The 16,707-nt window shown below is 38.3% G+C and overlaps 1 protein-coding gene across 5 annotated transcripts; it reads left to right on the top strand.

Moving 5' to 3' along the window:
• The first annotated feature begins 417 nt into the window (after positions 1–417).
• LOC139981081 (SEC14-like protein 2) lies at positions 418–16,707 on the top strand. Of its 5 annotated transcripts, none has more exons than XM_071993247.1 (14): positions 418–643; positions 4,214–4,329; positions 6,106–6,422; positions 7,078–7,147; positions 7,836–7,879; positions 8,308–8,364; positions 9,433–9,526; positions 10,105–10,199; positions 10,601–10,696; positions 11,215–11,359; positions 11,944–12,053; positions 12,989–13,131; positions 14,553–14,704; positions 15,661–16,707. In XM_071993247.1, the coding sequence occupies exons 3-14, from the start codon at positions 6,363–6,365 to the stop codon at positions 15,777–15,779; spliced, it is 1,185 nt and encodes a 394-aa protein (XP_071849348.1). In that variant the 5' UTR covers positions 418–643; positions 4,214–4,329; positions 6,106–6,362; the 3' UTR covers positions 15,780–16,707. The 5 variants fall into 5 exon arrangements, 4 of the variants coding, with proteins under 4 accessions (XP_071849348.1, XP_071849347.1, XP_071849345.1 ...); XM_071993246.1 differs by having other exon boundaries at positions 419–578; XR_011797776.1 differs by lacking the exon at positions 418–643 and having other exon boundaries at positions 2,728–4,329; positions 15,661–15,878; positions 16,001–16,707.

The following is a 16,707-nucleotide window of genomic DNA, read 5'->3' as shown; positions in this document are numbered from 1 at the left end:
TTGTAGCTCTGGGCGTAATTAACCCAATAGTATTTTTGATCGTTTGTTTCTGAATGGCAAACATAAAAAAAAAAACATTTAAAAAAAGTAACTGGGGAGTCATAGTTCAGTGAAATCAGGCAGTATATTGGTTTCTATCTCAAATAATATTAAGGGATCCGATCAGAAAGATTTTCTTCTTGAAATTTCACTTTGTTATTTTGACTGCATCGTCTGCGTGAATGTCGGCGGAAATATTACTTCCGCAGGGTGACAGAGAAACCACGTGACAATGTTATATGCCCTTGATTGGTCATTTGCCGCGCATAGAGGTGCATGACCTTCCGTTGTATCGTTTTCTTATTGCTTACATTTGATCTTTTCAGTCAAACCTTTTTGAAGGAAATTCAAGTAGGCATATGACGGATTTCTCATTCCTGTTAGAGAAAATGCTTCGATAGAACAAGAAATTTTCGAAAATGTGTCTTCCACGAACAGTCTCCGTTCCCCACTGTAGGACTTAAATTGATTCCCCCTTGAATCTTTTACCCCGTTGCACCACAACCAACAACAACCTCTGTATACATCGATCGTCTAACGTAAGGACCAACTTAAATCTTTGATTCATATGCCGAAGTATAACCACGACCAAGCTCTTCTCACCGTAGGCATCAAGAACGCTAGTCTTTACTCTTATTATATTATCCCCAAAGCCTAACTAAATCTTCGTACTATCGTAGGTTTCCGTGATCAACACTCAGGCTAGGCTACTTAGGCTAGGATTTGTGGCGGATACGAAACGCTGAACCAAGCCTTTGCTTAATGCTGGAATATTAAACACAAAAAAGGCTAACACTAGTATGCCTAGGCTATAGGCCTGGCGTTATTGTTATTGCAATAAGTAAGGCCAGGCACATGTGACTTTGTGAGGCCTCGGATGTTAGGCTAATCCTAAGTTAAAGGGTGCATGAAGACTCGCGCAAAAAGAAACGTCTAATGACGGTAATCTGACCTAGTTTCGAATGAGGTGTAACAGAAGTGTTAGACACCACCATCGACCCCCGCCCCCCCCCAAAAACCAGCTTGCTACAATCGGTAATTAGACACTAGTCTACAGTCAGTACATACAGCTGCAGTCAATACCCACAGCACAGTGTACAAACTATATATCGATGGACATCTCAGGTCCAGCTAAAGATAACAAGGTATCACGTTTCATTACTGTACTGTCTGCATTTTGTAGCGACACGAACAAAACGTCACTTGCAAGCAACGGAAAGTTAACTTTTTCAGATGGCCGCACGCGGTTTGGGGCGAGTCTTCAATGCCTTTAAGCAACTTGTTTGAGCCTAGTATTTAACATTCCAACATTAACCAAAGGCTTGGTTCAGCGTTTAGAGTGTCCGCCTCATAATCCTTATAGTAGGATGGTGACTTCGAAGTTCGCCCACTTAAGACTTAAAACACCCCAAAACTAAATCTTCTGGTATAAATCATTTGAAAATATACTTCATATGGTGGGAGAATTTTGTTATAGTACGATACACGGCCAAACTTTCTTTCCTGCAAACTGTTTTCACGTTGTTTTCCAAGAAGATTCTTCGTGATTGTGGAACTGGTATTTCTTGCTAGAGTATTGCGAATTTCGGCCACGCAACCTACAGTGTGGCGCTGGTAAAAATTGGTGGCGCTGTTGCTCTTTCAGTAATTATAACAGACTTCATAGATCTTCGTCATTTTATTGACAAATATGTAAGTAATTTCTTGCACACGGGTCATTTTGGAGAGAAAATAACTGTAGCTTCGTACTTTTTGGTGAAATTTGGCTCTTCCTGTAGGTTTTCATGGTGAAAATCGTGTATTTCTTAGGGTGCCGAACTTCGCAGTATGGCGAACTTCGCAATAGTGACTATACTAGGTTCCAGGATCAAAATTCTGCCAGGAACCAGATTCTCTTGACCTATTCAAAAACGCTGAAGTGCAGTGGTGATGTGCGGAGTCTTCCGTGGAGTTGCATGGTATTTCTGGTTTGTGAACTTGGGAAAAGGGGTTTGTTTCTGTTCTTCACTTGGTTTCGAAACAACTTTGTTGGTCATGGCTGCACTGCAGTGATGTCGAATGGGGTGCCTTTACTACCACAGTATTTGATAAAGTGGTCAGATGCTAGGGCATGATACACTCTCGTCCGTCGGATGGGGATGTTAAATGTCGGTCCTGGAGAACAGGAATGGGAGCAAATTTACACCCCTGCTCGTTATCCTCTGAACACTTATCCAATAAAGAAGGCTTGAAATAAGCCGGTGTTCATCCACGATCTAACAGAGATACTGTATTAAGGCTTCCTGATCCTTGGGTCTCTAAACTAAACTAATTAAGTTAGCGATAACCTTATTAGGTAGCCTACCGTTGCAAGTACCATAATTGACACAGATACCACAAGCATAGGGGCCTTCAAGAAAAGCAGATCAAGCCTAGGCTTAATGTGCGATCATGTTAGTCAATAGTTGGGACTCCAACTTCCAAGATTGTGTGATACATAGCCATATGTTAGGCATAACTTTTTAATGGTATATTTGTATTCGGCCTGCAGAATTTCCTGAATTGGTTAGGATTAGCTGGAAATAGGATTTACTTTAGACCAAGTTTAGGTTAGGCCTAGGCTTTCACAGTATCAGATTGATGTAGGCGGGGTTCATTGGGGGGGGGGTGATCAATATTGGCTGAATATGATTACCGTCCTGGGAAGGGGTCTAAGGTAGGAGTCACCTATGAGAAATTTTGTATAGGTTAGGGGGTACAATATAAAATGGTGATATATCATTTCCATCATTTTGAAATACAAGTTTGTAATGGTCGCAATACCTATAGTCTGAATGACTGTGTAAGCCATGGTTACAAATATGCAGGTCATTTGGAGAAAATAAAACTGAATGTTTTTATTCTATTGTTTGACTTGTGGGTAATTGCAAAATCATGGGTTCAAATTGTCTTATTTGTTTGTCACCATTCAAAAAATTAACGAGAAGATTTTGTCCCCATGCCCCAGAGAAATATCCAAAACTTTGAACAACTATGCAGATAAATAACAATGGAGCCAGAGCAAACTTCTCTATCTTCCTGTATTCAAACAGCATTTTCTCATGAAAGGTATGTGGCCATGTGATGTAGGCCTAATACTTCACTACTATATATGCTACGATATTTCACTGCTGATGAAATTTACTTTAGTTATTGATAGGCATATCAAATGGGACTTCCACTAACGAAACATGTATTGCTGAAAGGGATATACCCGTGGCTCGATGTTGATGGCTTTGATAACAATACTGGTAGTTTTCTACATCTTTATGTGAAGAGCATTTTAATGCATGGCGTTGATAGATATTTTTTAAATTCACCACCCCCGAACACCCACTACCTATCTACCCTGAAGATACTGTTCGATTTAAAATTCTACAACCATCTCATATCTATTATTTATAGCTTTTAATTGGCACGTGAATTGTATTGAACAGGTCAGCCGATTTACGAGGAGCTACTAAAGCATTGTTGCTCAGTCAACTGTAATGACTATAGTAGAACAGTTTTGAAAATATCAACAAATTAGAGAAATCAGAATGGAAAAGAAATCAAATATAATATGCTACCTCCTTTAGCCATTAATTCTTGCTGGTAGCAAGCAGTACTGCAGTTTTGGTGATATATACTTCTTTATATACGTGAAGTGATTGTCACAGACTCACAGTCAATTCCTATGACTCAGATTATATTACCTATGCCTTGATAAATTCTATATATGCAGGTCTACTGTCATTATAGATTAATTTAAATTCCATACTGTGTAACTGAGCTTTTAATACTCAATAAATTTACTAAATAAATGATGGGATAAAATGTGAAGATAAATACACATATATACAGTATGACACATATATAGCATGTGTAACTCTATACTAATAGTATATCTCATTACCCACTGTATGTGATAACCAGCTGTTTGAAATTGCCTTGCCGGATATCTGAAATGTGATTTAATTACCATTTATTTGAAATGCTATGTTGGCAACAAGGTCTGTTGCAGAATATAACAAATACAACTCTTTGTAGGCTACTGTATGATCTTCTTTATATGTGTTGTGCATTTTAGTTACCATACCATTGTGCACTTATATAGCATAGTTACTGGTATATTGATTCTGTGTGTTAATACTTCTCGCTTTGGAAAATTTTGAAGTCGGTTTCCAACCAGAAGAAGCGGTATCGATCAGATTTTTGTCATCGTCTCAGAGAGAGGCCTGCAACTCTTTGACAGGTGGACGTCGGTAGTACTACTATAAATACAAGCTGCACGTGAGCCAATGTTATTTTCTGTTATATTATAATTAATAACAATATTTAGCTTTTAGAAATTCTTATCTTAGTTCCTTCTGTGTCGTATCTGGTGTTTTCATATCAGTAGTACTAGCCTGCTATAGATACAAGCTGTACATGAGCCAATGTTATTTTCTGTTATAATTAATAACAATATTTAGCTTTCAGAAATTCTTAGTTCCTTCTGTGTCGTGCAGTGTCCACCAATTAGGTGACTAGGTGTTTTCATATCAGTAGTACTACTGTAGATACAAGCTGTACATGAGCCAATGTTATTTTCTGTTATATTATAATTAATAACAATATTTAGCTTTCAGAAATTCTTAGTTCCTTCTGTGTCATATGCAGTGTCCACCAAGCGGTGACTGGGTGTGCTAATATCAGGAATGCACCACTCACCCTTCCTTCATATTCCACTGCTGAAATAAAAGTAATAATAATTAAAGAATATATGCTTTCCCCTGTTTGGCATTGTCAGTTAAATTTCATTGCTAAGTGTAGAGTAAAATACTTTTGGTTCTAGCTGCTGCTGGTGCTGTTTTCTCATTTTTTGTGTGGAAGTTTTCAGTTAACTGACGTCAGTTGATATCGATAAAGGGTAGCCTATGGAGGCTAGCAATTGTTTTATACACATATGGACAGCAATGGAGATTGGCATTCATTTGTTATTTCCCTAATTTTAATAGGGACAATTTGGCCAGTTGCAAAGTTGAGCTAGCGAGGGGTCAAAACACCAGTGCTAGGTTAGGCATTTCCCTCTGAAGCAGATAAATATTAACTGCAGGATATGGGACAAAGGTCAAATGCCTCAACGTTTAGGCAAATGAGAAAACCAGATGCTCTCCTGTAAATGTTACATACATAATTGTAAGTCTTTCAAGCAATTTTGCTACTCTTATGATGAGCAAATTTCGTACTGTTTTCATGTAGGTACCCTTTGAAATTAGTTTTTCCCCAAACAGTGGATTGTAATCAGTCCAATTAGATCTGCCCCTCCTCCATGTCACAACAACTTGTTGTCTTTTCTTCAGATAAAATATGGTAACCCTGCACTTACACCAACAACAGTGGCAGAGCGCCCATACAGTCAGGGGGGGGGGGGGGCAGATGCCCCCCCTGACGGACTCAAATGGACTGCTGGCGCCCTTTTCAGTTTTTTACCACTTTTTACTTATTCGCGATGATTGACTTTTTTATTGCACTCTTATCTACTTATTGACATTTGTCATATTTTGTTGGTGTAATTTGGCGATGACACCTATTTATTCTTCGTTTATCTGCAAATAAGCAAGGCCCGGAGAGGGTCATTTCCGACGATCTAGAGAGTATCTTTACTCAAAAAAATTCTGTACGCTCCGCTTCAACCTGTGGTGGCGCTCCGCTTAAATAGTGTCAAAAGCGCCCCTACAGACCATTCTCGCTCTCCCTGACCAATACCCCTAGCTCGGCCACTGACCAACGATCTGTCACTATTTTACTACCTCCAGCAAATAAGGTCATGGTGAAGAAGTATTCAATATATATGTATATGTGATTGAAAGCAAAAGAAGAATTTGTTTTCAGGTTTAGTACGTACCTTTAATATAGATGCTCTGCGAGCCACAAATTTACCATCACACTCAAAGGACGGCAAATGAAAAAAAAAATTTAAAAGTTGGGTTATCTGATTAACCCATTGGTTAATTGTTATGTTACATCAAGATCTGGTCCTTGTGATTGTAACGATTATCTCTTAACTTTATTTGACGATTGTAGAGACCCTGGAAGTGGTATCTCTCTATCTATCTGTTTCCAAAGTCCAAAACTTGTGTATACAAACTCTGCATGAGGTGAGACCCAAAGTAAAGTAACCTGCTCCATCGTCTGGGATCATGCAGTAACAAACCCAACGAGATCTTGAGGAAGAAGTCTTGAATCGATTGGAGGAGGATCGCATGGCTTGATCAGAAGGGAAAAAAAGTGAAAAATATCCAGAAGTGATTTTTGAAGACGATAACTTCTATGTTACCAAGATGGCAGAGAAAGGCAGATTTGGAAATTTGAGTAAAGACCAGGAAAAGGCTTTAGTTAAGGTAAAGTAGAAACAATATTAATTATCACCAAATATTTGCTTGCATAATTTATGTTTTTAGGCTCAAGATTGTTTTCTGTTTTTGTTTTTGTTTTTTTTGGTCTATAAATATATCAATGTGTTATTGAACAAAATTTAGCCTGTATTATAATTCATGCTTGACAAAATATTAACAATAACATGTCAAAATTATTTTATTCCATTTATAAAGTCTCCTTTTAAAAGTAGTTTTGATATTGGGAGTACATTTTGACCTATGACATAAACTGATAAAAGTACAAACTGCTTAAAAACGAATGGGAGAGGTGGGGGTTCCCCCAAAATGTGTTACAGTGGAATCTCTTTGCACGTTTATTCACGTTTATTTATAACTGTTTGATTACATGGATATAGGTCTTTGCTGGGTTTAATACTGCATGTATTCACAGGGTCTGCTATGTCCATGATCAAATGACTTATTTATAAAAGATGTATAAAGTAATGTCAAATAGTGGACATGGGTCTAATGGGGGAGGGGAGATGGCGGGAGGCAGTGCCCACCGCAGTCTTTTTTTGTGTAGTTTTGATATACTGTACGCAAAAAAGAAAATAAGTTAACAAAAAAATTGTTTTTAAGTGTCAATAAATATAACACATATGGTTGTTTTGTATTTTAGCTGAAGGAGGTCTGCAAAGATGTTCTTAAAGAGAAACACACAGACATGCACTTACTTAGATTCCTGAGAGGTAAGCAAGAAACATTTTGCCGGGTTTCACTTTGACCGGCTAGTTTCACAGTGGCTGCTGGGTAGGGGGTTAATGGGGTGGGGTGTCTGGAGGGGGTGGGGGGGAGGAAAGGTCCACTAGCAGTGGAGTCAAGAGAAAGGTCGGGCCATAGGGACAATTTTGTCACCGGACCCACAGTATTGTTTTTAATGAGATTTCTGTTGTCTTTATCCCATATTACCTTGAGTCCTCTAATTGATCCTGGTCCCCAGAGCTGTTTCCACCTGAAGCCCCTCATCATCATACCCCAGTAGTCTATAAATATAATTGGATGGGGAAGGCAATTGGAGTAATCATGGGTATTGTGGGAGTTATCGTATAAAGAAAAGTAGAAAAAATGTCCAAGAATTGCTAATGAATATTAAAGCCTTAAACTTATGCACTTTTAGTAAAGTACTACCAATAATGCCACATTAGAAAAGGTGCCAGGAGGGGGGAGGGGGTGGGGGAGGGCTGTCTGTTTGGCCCAAAAAATATCTAAACAGTCTAGAATATGCATCAATTTGTATGTTCACTTATACCATAGAATTGGGCTTGCATGGTACACGTACGCCTTGTTTGACTGTATTGGTAATATAGACTATTTTTCTTTTCTTTCTCTTTTTACTTTTAAAATATTGATTCACCTTTATTCCTTATTTCCTGACAGCTAGAAATTTTAATGTCAAGAAAACTGAAGAGATGTTTAGGAAGGTATGTGTCTCTGGATTAGTTGTGTATTAAGAAATTTCAAACCTCTTCAAAAGGGGCTTGGTGCACTTCACACAAGCACATAGATTGTACTAATAATGGACTATAACCCTGAATTTTTTTTGACTTATCATACTGTGCATATGATTGAACTTTCATATAGAAGAACTATAATTATGGTTTAAAAGCTGAATAGTTTTGAATTGCAATCACAGGAAACTTCTGATGTGGTAGAGTAGACATAAGAGTAGGAAGCGGAGGGGTTTGAGTGTGTGGGCCAAACAATGAAAACAATGAAGTGTCTATGGGAGGAGCCAGATGTCTCTATGGGAGGAGCCAGATGTCACTAGTTAAACAAAAGCTGAATTGATATTTACATTGTTAAATTATATTGCTTAAATCATTAAAATTCTTTCTTCCTTTCCTTATAGGATGTAGAGTGGAGAGTACAAAATGAGGCCATTCTTAAAGACCTCACATTGCCAGAGGTTTGTAATAAATAGATTCATGATATGCAACTTAACTTTATGACTTAACTTTATGACTTTTGACTTAACCATTTAACTTCGAGGGTGGGGGTTCCCACATAACCTCATATAACACCACATGTCTAAGTCTATCAGCTTAACCATTTAACTCCCAGGGTGGGGGTTCCCACATAACCCCATATAATACCACATGTCTAAGTCTATCAGCTTAACCATTTAACTCCCAGGGTGGGGGTTCCCACATAACCCCATATAATACCACATGTCTAAGTCTATCAGCTTAACCATTTAACTTCGAGGGTGGGGGTTCCCACATAACCCCATATAACACCACATGTCTAAGTCTATCAGCTTAACCATTTAACTCCCAGGGTGGGGGTTCCCACATAACCCCATATAATACCACATGTCTAAGTCTATCAGCTTAACCATTTAACTCCCAGGGTGGGGGTTCCCACATAACCCCATATAATACCACATGTCTAAGTCTATCAGCTTAACCATTTAACTCCCAGGGTGGGGGTTCCCACATAACCCCATATAATACCACATGTCTAAGTCTATCAGCTTAACCATTTAACTTCGAGGGTGGGGGTTTCCACATAACCTCATATAACACCACATGTCTAAGTCTATCAGCTTAACCATTTAACTCCCAGGGTGGGGGTTCCCACATAACCCCATATAACACCACATGTCTAAGTCTATCAGCTTAACCATTTAACTCCCAGGGTGGGGGTTCCCACATAACCCCATATAATACCACATGTCTAAGTCTATCAGCTTAACCATTTAACTCCCAGGATACGGGTTCCTGCAATACCCCATATAACACCATATATCTAAGCCTATCAGCTTAACCATTTAACTCCCAGGGTATGGGTTCCTGCATTACCCCATATAACACCACATGTATAAGCCTATCAGTTTACAGTTTATGTATCTTGTCAAGGTTGAAGGAAAGTTAGCAACACATACTATCCCTATATGTACTTTTGACAAGGGTTAAATACACATTAAAATTCATTGCAATTTACTGAAGTAAGGTTTCTTCACTCTTTTTTGCAGGTTGTGGAGAAGTATTGGGTTGGAGGTGAAGTAGGATGTGATCGAGAAGGCCACATTACCTTGGTCATCCCACTCTGTTACATTGACCCAAAAGGTAGACGCTATACTTTACATTCTACTTCCTCCTGTTCCCAGGACCCTTTAGTAGGGCATGCTAGGTATTGCAGTACCTTCATTTAACCATCTCTCCACTCCCCTCCCCCCCCCCAAAAAAAAAAAAAACTGAAAAAAAAACAATTAAAAAATGGAAGAGAAAAGAAACCCTACAAAAGTGACCAAAACGAGATCAAGGTTGAACCGGTTAATTTTAATAAAGAACTTTGGAGCACTCCCCTAGGCCCCAATTATCTATTAAACGGTGTCTTCTCCTTTTGACAGCGAGGCAAGTATTGTGTGTCTGCAGCATAATGCAGCCAGGCTGTATGTAGGACATGATCTAGTAGTACTGGTGGTGTTGCGTTTGGCAGCTAGGAAAGGTTTACTCTTTTGGTTTGAATACAAATAAACAAGAGCCAAGTATTTAGCATTAAATTGTATATCTAGAGATTTATATTTGTCAAAGCCTGTTCTTTTGTTTCATATGTTTATTCTATATTAATATGATTGTGATATATATTTTTTTATTTTATGATGTTTTTTTTGTGTGTGTGTCTTTTCCTATTTGTTCAATAGGCATTGTTTACTCGTTGCACGCGGATGAAGCCATTAAAGTTGGAATTCGGTTTATTCAGATGTTTTACAACAGAATGAAAGAAAATTCAAAAGAGGTAAGATATGGCCAAATTAAATAGGGGAAAAAAAATGGAAAAGTATCAGAAATTTGTATTCTATCAGAAATCTGCGTCTTGAGTCCAGTTTTAACTTTGTGTCATCATGATGGCCTGTAGCAGTTAGAGTTGGAGAGGCACCAAGGTTGGGAGTGGGGAGGCGGGGGTGGGGGGTTGGAGCGGGTAATGACAGATGTGTTTACATAAGTGGATTTGTACTACTCAAATTGGCATTGATGTACGGTTGCTGTTTGCACATAATTATATTGCATATGTTTTTCTGAACTTTAATGGTACCAGGCCTGCATTTTTAATTAACTCTTACCAGTGCCTATATAGTTTTAGTTTTCTTACCATTTATGTAATAACTATTTCACAATGACTTGATATCGTTTCCACAGCACGGTCGTTACATTGAAGGTATGACCCTGCTTTTTGACATCGAAGGACTCTCACCAGCGTTTCTATGGAAACCATCCATGAAACTGTTTACAGAGGTATGTACATATTAGTTGGCAGGTAGACAAAGTTTGAGTGCCATATATTATGCTTTGAGTTCATAGTGAGATGCTTTTTGACATCGAAGGACTCTCACCAGCGTTTCTATGGAAACCATCCATGAAACTGTTTACAGAGGTATGTACATATTAGTTGGCAGATAGACAAAGTATGAGTGCCATATATTATGCTTTGAGTTCATATTGAGTTGATTTGGTAGATGATATATCCATACAGAAATTGAACAATTTCAGATTAAGAAGTTTCAGGCCAACTAATTCCTTTTCTTTTGGGAAAACACTAGGTTGAAAAGAAAACTTGGGCATGGTGAGGAATTTTAATGGAGATTGGAATCTCAGAAAGGTCTATTCCACCCCATTGTCCCACCCCTGCTTCCCCAACCCCTCCCCCTGCCCTCTTCATCCCAACAAAAAGACACATCTGCATACTAACTTATTCTTCAGTATCAAGTTGAATGATCGTTCAGAATTTGTGCATTTCCTTTTGTGCATTTCAGATGGTACAGATTATGGAACAACATTTCCCAGAAACAATCAAGCGGGTGTTTGTCATCAGAGCGCCCTCTCTTTTTCCAGTCGCTTATAACCTGGTGAAGCCGTTCATTCATGAAGAGACCAGAAAGAAAATAAAATTTTTGAAAGGTGAAAAGTTTTAATTATTAGAAATATCTGATTTTTGAAAAGTTAGTTGGAAAGGCCTAAGCTGACATCAATAAGGGGGAGGAGGCGAGAGGGAGGGAGGGAGGGAGGAAGTGAGGGCGAAGTGAGCAGTATTTTTATGATTCGCATGTGTGTCATCTATATGTGTGGTAGCATCCTCCCTTTTTACCATTAACTTACACCTTAAATAATTCATTTAATCACATTTCTCAAAACCTGAACCCGCTCACAAGGTGTACCACTCACTTCATGGAAACAGTGTGCCTATATCCACCTGTGATTTTCACATAAAGACCATGCAACCTATTAAGCAAATGAGAGGTTAAAAGAATTCCTTGCATGTGGCTGAGAGAGACTGTATTTACTGTGACCATAAGTAACTCTACTCTGGTTAAAAGAGAATTGAAACAGAGCTCTCCGTACTCCAGATTTTAACCGAACCGTTTAACCGATGCGGTAACGACTACTACCTCATGTGTTTTCAACCCTCACCGATTCCCGAGAGATTATCCGGTTAACATCGATGGTATATTTAATTTTTGTTTCCATCTTTTTGGCATTTGCAGGTAGTAACTGGCAGAAGTCTGTGACAAAGTATATTGATCCAGACATACTACCAAAACACTGGGGAGGGAACAGAGTGGATGAGAATGGAAACCCTAAATGTCCTGAAATTGTGAGTAATAATATTTATATTATTGGGGTAGATAAGGGGATGGGGGGGCGCTTCAGGGGGAGGGGGAAGAGAAAGAGGTACTTTTCATAAATAGAGTGATGGTACGGAAGGGATCAAGGAAGCTGATGCATGGGACCATGTAGGACCTTGAGGTATGCAGTATGTAGCTAAGATAATCCTTGCTAGCTACATACACATGACCTTGAGGTATGCAGTATGTAGCTAAGGTAATCCTTGCTAGATACATACACCATGAGGTATGCAGTATGTAGCTAAGATAATCTTTGCTAGCTACATACACCATGAGGTATGCAGTATGTAGCTAACATCCTTGCTAGCTATATACATATGACCTTGAGGTATGCAGTATATAGCTAAGATAATCCTTGCTAGCTACATTCACCATGACCTTGAGGTATGCAGTATGTAGCTAAGATAATCCTTGCTAGCTACATACACATGACCTTGAGGTATGCAGTATGTAGCTAAGATAATCTTTGCTAGCTACATACACCATGAGGTATGCAGTATTCAGCTAACATTATCCTTGCTAGCTATATACATATGACCTTGAGGTATGCAGTATGTTGCGAAGATAATCCTTGCTAGCTACATACATGTGACCTTGAGGTATGCAGTATGTAGCTAACATTATCCTTGCTAGCTACATACACATGACCTTGAGGTATGCTGTATGTAGCTAAGATAATCCTTGCTAGCTACATATACATGCATGTTAAAATATGACCAATGGGATTGGATACAATTTGCATTGCACCCCCCTCCCCCTCCTCCAAGCCACTAAACAGTACATAATTTTCACATTATTTTAATCCAAAATGATAAAACATTAATTTGTAAATGAATGGTTTTCTTAACTTTACATGGAATTGAATATGTTGATTTTTCTTTTTCTTTTCTCTTGTTGCCAAAAGGTTCGATTGGGAGGAAAAGTTCCCGAATCTTACTATGTCAAGGACCATCTGAAGAGCGACGAAAGTTTGACTAAACTCGTCATCGGTAAATCATCTCACAAGGAACTGAAGTATCAAGTAGTTGTTCCAAAGAGTGCAATTAGGTTTGTCATAACAAATCTTTGTCATTTTTTCAAGAACTACTCTCCCCCTCCTCTCCCTTCCTCCCCATCCTCCTCCTCATTCAGTCCACTTCTTGATCACTTGAGGAAAGTTTACCTCCCACATAAAAATTGATTTATTATGAGTTAATTTTTTTATTACGTCATAGACCAATGAGATGTATTTGCACATTGTGATACATTAGTTATTATCTAATGGACCATTATTACTCACTGTATAATATCACCTTTCATATGCCTGCGACCTACATACCAATAGGGTCAGTTTGTGACCCTTCCGGACTCCTGCTGAGTCTGCCTTATTTATATTATTATATAATATAAGATATGAATGAGGACAGTTGTTATGGGTACTCACCAATGAAGACATGGAATAAATGGTTAACGTATACATTCGTTTCTTGTGTACTTATTTATTCAGGTTAATTACATGCATTCATCCTACTACTTACAATATACGCGTGCGACATAACACACATGTATGTATGGGGCTGACACAACAGTGGCAGGTCACTTTTACTCCTTCCTTTATTTTCCATTCAAGTTCTGTATCCTTTTCACTTTAACTTTTATATTTTTTTAAAGCAACAGTTTCATATCGGATTGGAGTTGCTGGTGGAGGGGGCAGCTATAGTTCTGCCAAAATCATGTTGCTTAATAAAAGAATAGTCCAGGTCAAAAGTTTGTTTTTTATATGTTAGAGAGGAACATAATCTAAGGATTCTGGTGAAATTTGCATTCAATTCCTATGTACCGTCTTTGAGATATTGACAGTTGAAGTTGCCACCTTTCTTACCAAAAGTGAACTTGGAGCAAACAGGTGTGACATCATTGTTGCACACTGATTAATACTGTTTTGTTTTCCTTTAAAATTCATGTCTAATTTTATACTCCACAATTGGATGCATCCATAATGTGAATGTACCATAGGTATTGGTATTTTATAAACTTTGCATCCCCTTAAGACAAACTAGTAACCCTATCCAATCTAAGGTCAAATCAATAGACTGAAAAATAAAGAAACTACAAAACATTATTTGTCAGTGTGTAGCTATGACATCACACCTGTTTGCTTCAAGTTCACTTTTGGTAGAATATCAGATAACTTTAACTGTCACTATCTCGAAAACGGTACATAGGAATTGAATGCAAATTTCACCAGAATGCTACTAGTTAACATATAAAAAAGAATTTTTGAGCTGAACTATTCTTTTAAACTGTTGCTGCCAAATGTATTCATAAAATTTACCTTAAAACGAAATATAATTTGTTATCTCTCGCAGGTTTCACATTTTTTCAATGCAGAATCTGGTAAACAAATTTTTCAGACAATTAAACTCAAGTCGCTTCGATCACGTTTTCATCGACATAACAATCGTCACAAATTCCTTTTTTTTTTGCAGGTATCAGTTTAAGACAGATGAAGGCGAAATATCCTTTGGAATAACTTACGTGCAAAAGGGTAAAGACCCGGTCATCATCCTGCCCGTACAGAAGGTACAATCTCACATCACGTCAGTGGACGGCGAAATCGCTACCGAAGAGATGGGCTCGTGTAAGTATCCTGAAATCGTCATGGTTGAAAAAGTTTGGTCATCTTTACTCGCCACTTGCGAGGTTTCCACTGTCCTTTAAATGGTTTTTGGTTTCGTTCTCGTTTATGCACCTGTTTACAAACTGGTGCTGTGGCCGAGTGGATTAAGGTGGGTGCATTTGAAGCAACAAGGCTTAGCGATCGGGAGGTTTGGAGTTCAATTCCCGGCCGGGTCATAGTAAGGTGGGTTTTTAATCCAAGAGCAATCTACTGTTTTCCCGTCTGAAATGACTTTCTAAATTGAAAGATTCCAAATTTGAGTTTAAAGAGTTAAATTGGAAGCCACCTGGCATGTAAGTTGTATTCCATAAGCCCTTGCGGGTTTTTCCCGCATTTTTTGGTCGCTTAAGCGTCGTAAAAATAATTGCTGATTTTTATATTATTATTATGTGTGTTTTTAAACAAAACGTGTCACATATATAATACAGAATCTAAATATAATATGAATGCATATATACTTACATGGTGCAAAGGACCGTAAACTAATTGTCATACTGAATTTGAAAAACAGTTTTATTTCCCAAGCATCTATTGGGGTTTGCTACCTAGAGAGATATCTATTGCCTGTTGCCGAGGTTCTCACGGTGTCACCCTTTATCGAAGATGTGTCAAATTCTCATTCTTTGCTTCAGCTAAAATATTATGATAAATGTATATGCCATTGTCGATATTACATTGGGAATAGAAATAGCAAACAGATTAATCTATCTCAAAATTGTCTACTTTTGTGAGGTTTAGTTTTTCGTACTGCCATTCTTCCTCCACTAGCTCCCTCAACTATATATACACATATGTGACTTTCCTAGTTGAAAAATTCTACCTTTATATATGTATGAAAAAAAGAGATCGATGAGTGCATTCACGTCCTTTGCAGCGGCATACAAGTCATCAAACACTCAATTTTTGTTTTGAAACAGATGTGATTCGGTTTGATAACTCTGCCATGTTGAAGAGCAAGACACTCAGCTATCTGATTGAGATCTTGGAACCAGGTGACGAAGACTTGTTTGAAGAATCAGCAGAGGATAATCAATAGTTGCAGAGGACATCCGTCTTTCTTACGTTGAGGATAATGAACCGTTGCAGAGGAAATCTGTCTTCCTAACCTCAAGGATAATTAATGGTTGCAGAGGACATGTCTTCCTATCGTTGAGTATCATGAATTGTTGGAGAGGACATGTCTTCCTAACATTAGTTATATCTAATTGTTGGAGAGGACATTTGTCCGTCTAACATTGAGGATAATTAATGGTCGACTTGTCTTCCTAATGTTGAGGATAATGAATCGTTGCAGAGGACATCCGTCTTTCTAATGTTGAGTATAATTAATGGTTGCAGAGGACATGTCTTCCTAACATTGAGGATAATTAATCATCACAGAGGACATCTGTCTTCCTAACGTTTAGGATCATTAATCATTGCAGAGGACATCTTTTTTTTTACATTGAGGATAATTAATGGTTGCAGAGGACATGTCTTCCTAACGTTGAGGGTTATTAATCATTGCAGAGGACATCTGTCTTTTTACATTGAGGATATTAATTAATGGTTACAGAGGACATCTGTCTCTCTAATGTTTCTAAATCCATGTCATGAAAAGTGGTTACCGTGAGGGCGGTAAAATTTGGATGATAATGTTTACGTTTTACTTGAGAAGGCGGCTGACGATTGGACCTCTTTTCTGATGATGTGAACAGGTTCTAGATTCTAGCATTTTGTCAAATTTGTTCTGAAATAATCTGTGGGAGTACTTCAAATTGTGGGGTGGGTGGGGGTGGGGGATGGGTATCACATAGCTTCAATATCGGATATCTCTCTGAAAGCCCCACAAGGTACCGGTGGCTGCTGGCTACTGCTTAATCATAGCATAATATGTGCAACATCCTCACATACTGCAAAGTTTCCATGCTGGGGTGGCACAGTGGTGATAGTGGGGAACCACTAATGTTAGACATTAACGAAGC

This window comes from Apostichopus japonicus, chromosome 15 (assembly GCF_037975245.1).
Source record: "Apostichopus japonicus isolate 1M-3 chromosome 15, ASM3797524v1, whole genome shotgun sequence".
NCBI classification, from domain to species: domain Eukaryota; kingdom Metazoa; phylum Echinodermata; class Holothuroidea; order Aspidochirotida; family Stichopodidae; genus Apostichopus; species Apostichopus japonicus.
Note: the sequence above shows the minus strand (reverse complement) of the source record. Positions and strands in the feature narration are given on the sequence as shown.

Excerpts from the sequence above, each read along its gene's own strand:
- LOC139981081 (XM_071993247.1), top strand. The coding sequence starts at position 6,363 with ATGGCAGAGAAAGGCAGATTTGGAAATTTGAGTAAAGACCAGGAAAAG. Across the intron at positions 7,880-8,307 it reads CTGAAGAGATGTTTAGGAAG|GATGTAGAGTGGAGAGTACA; the intron begins GTATGTGTCTCT and ends CTTTCCTTATAG. Across the intron at positions 11,360-11,943 it reads GAAAATAAAATTTTTGAAAG|GTAGTAACTGGCAGAAGTCT; the intron begins GTGAAAAGTTTT and ends TGGCATTTGCAG.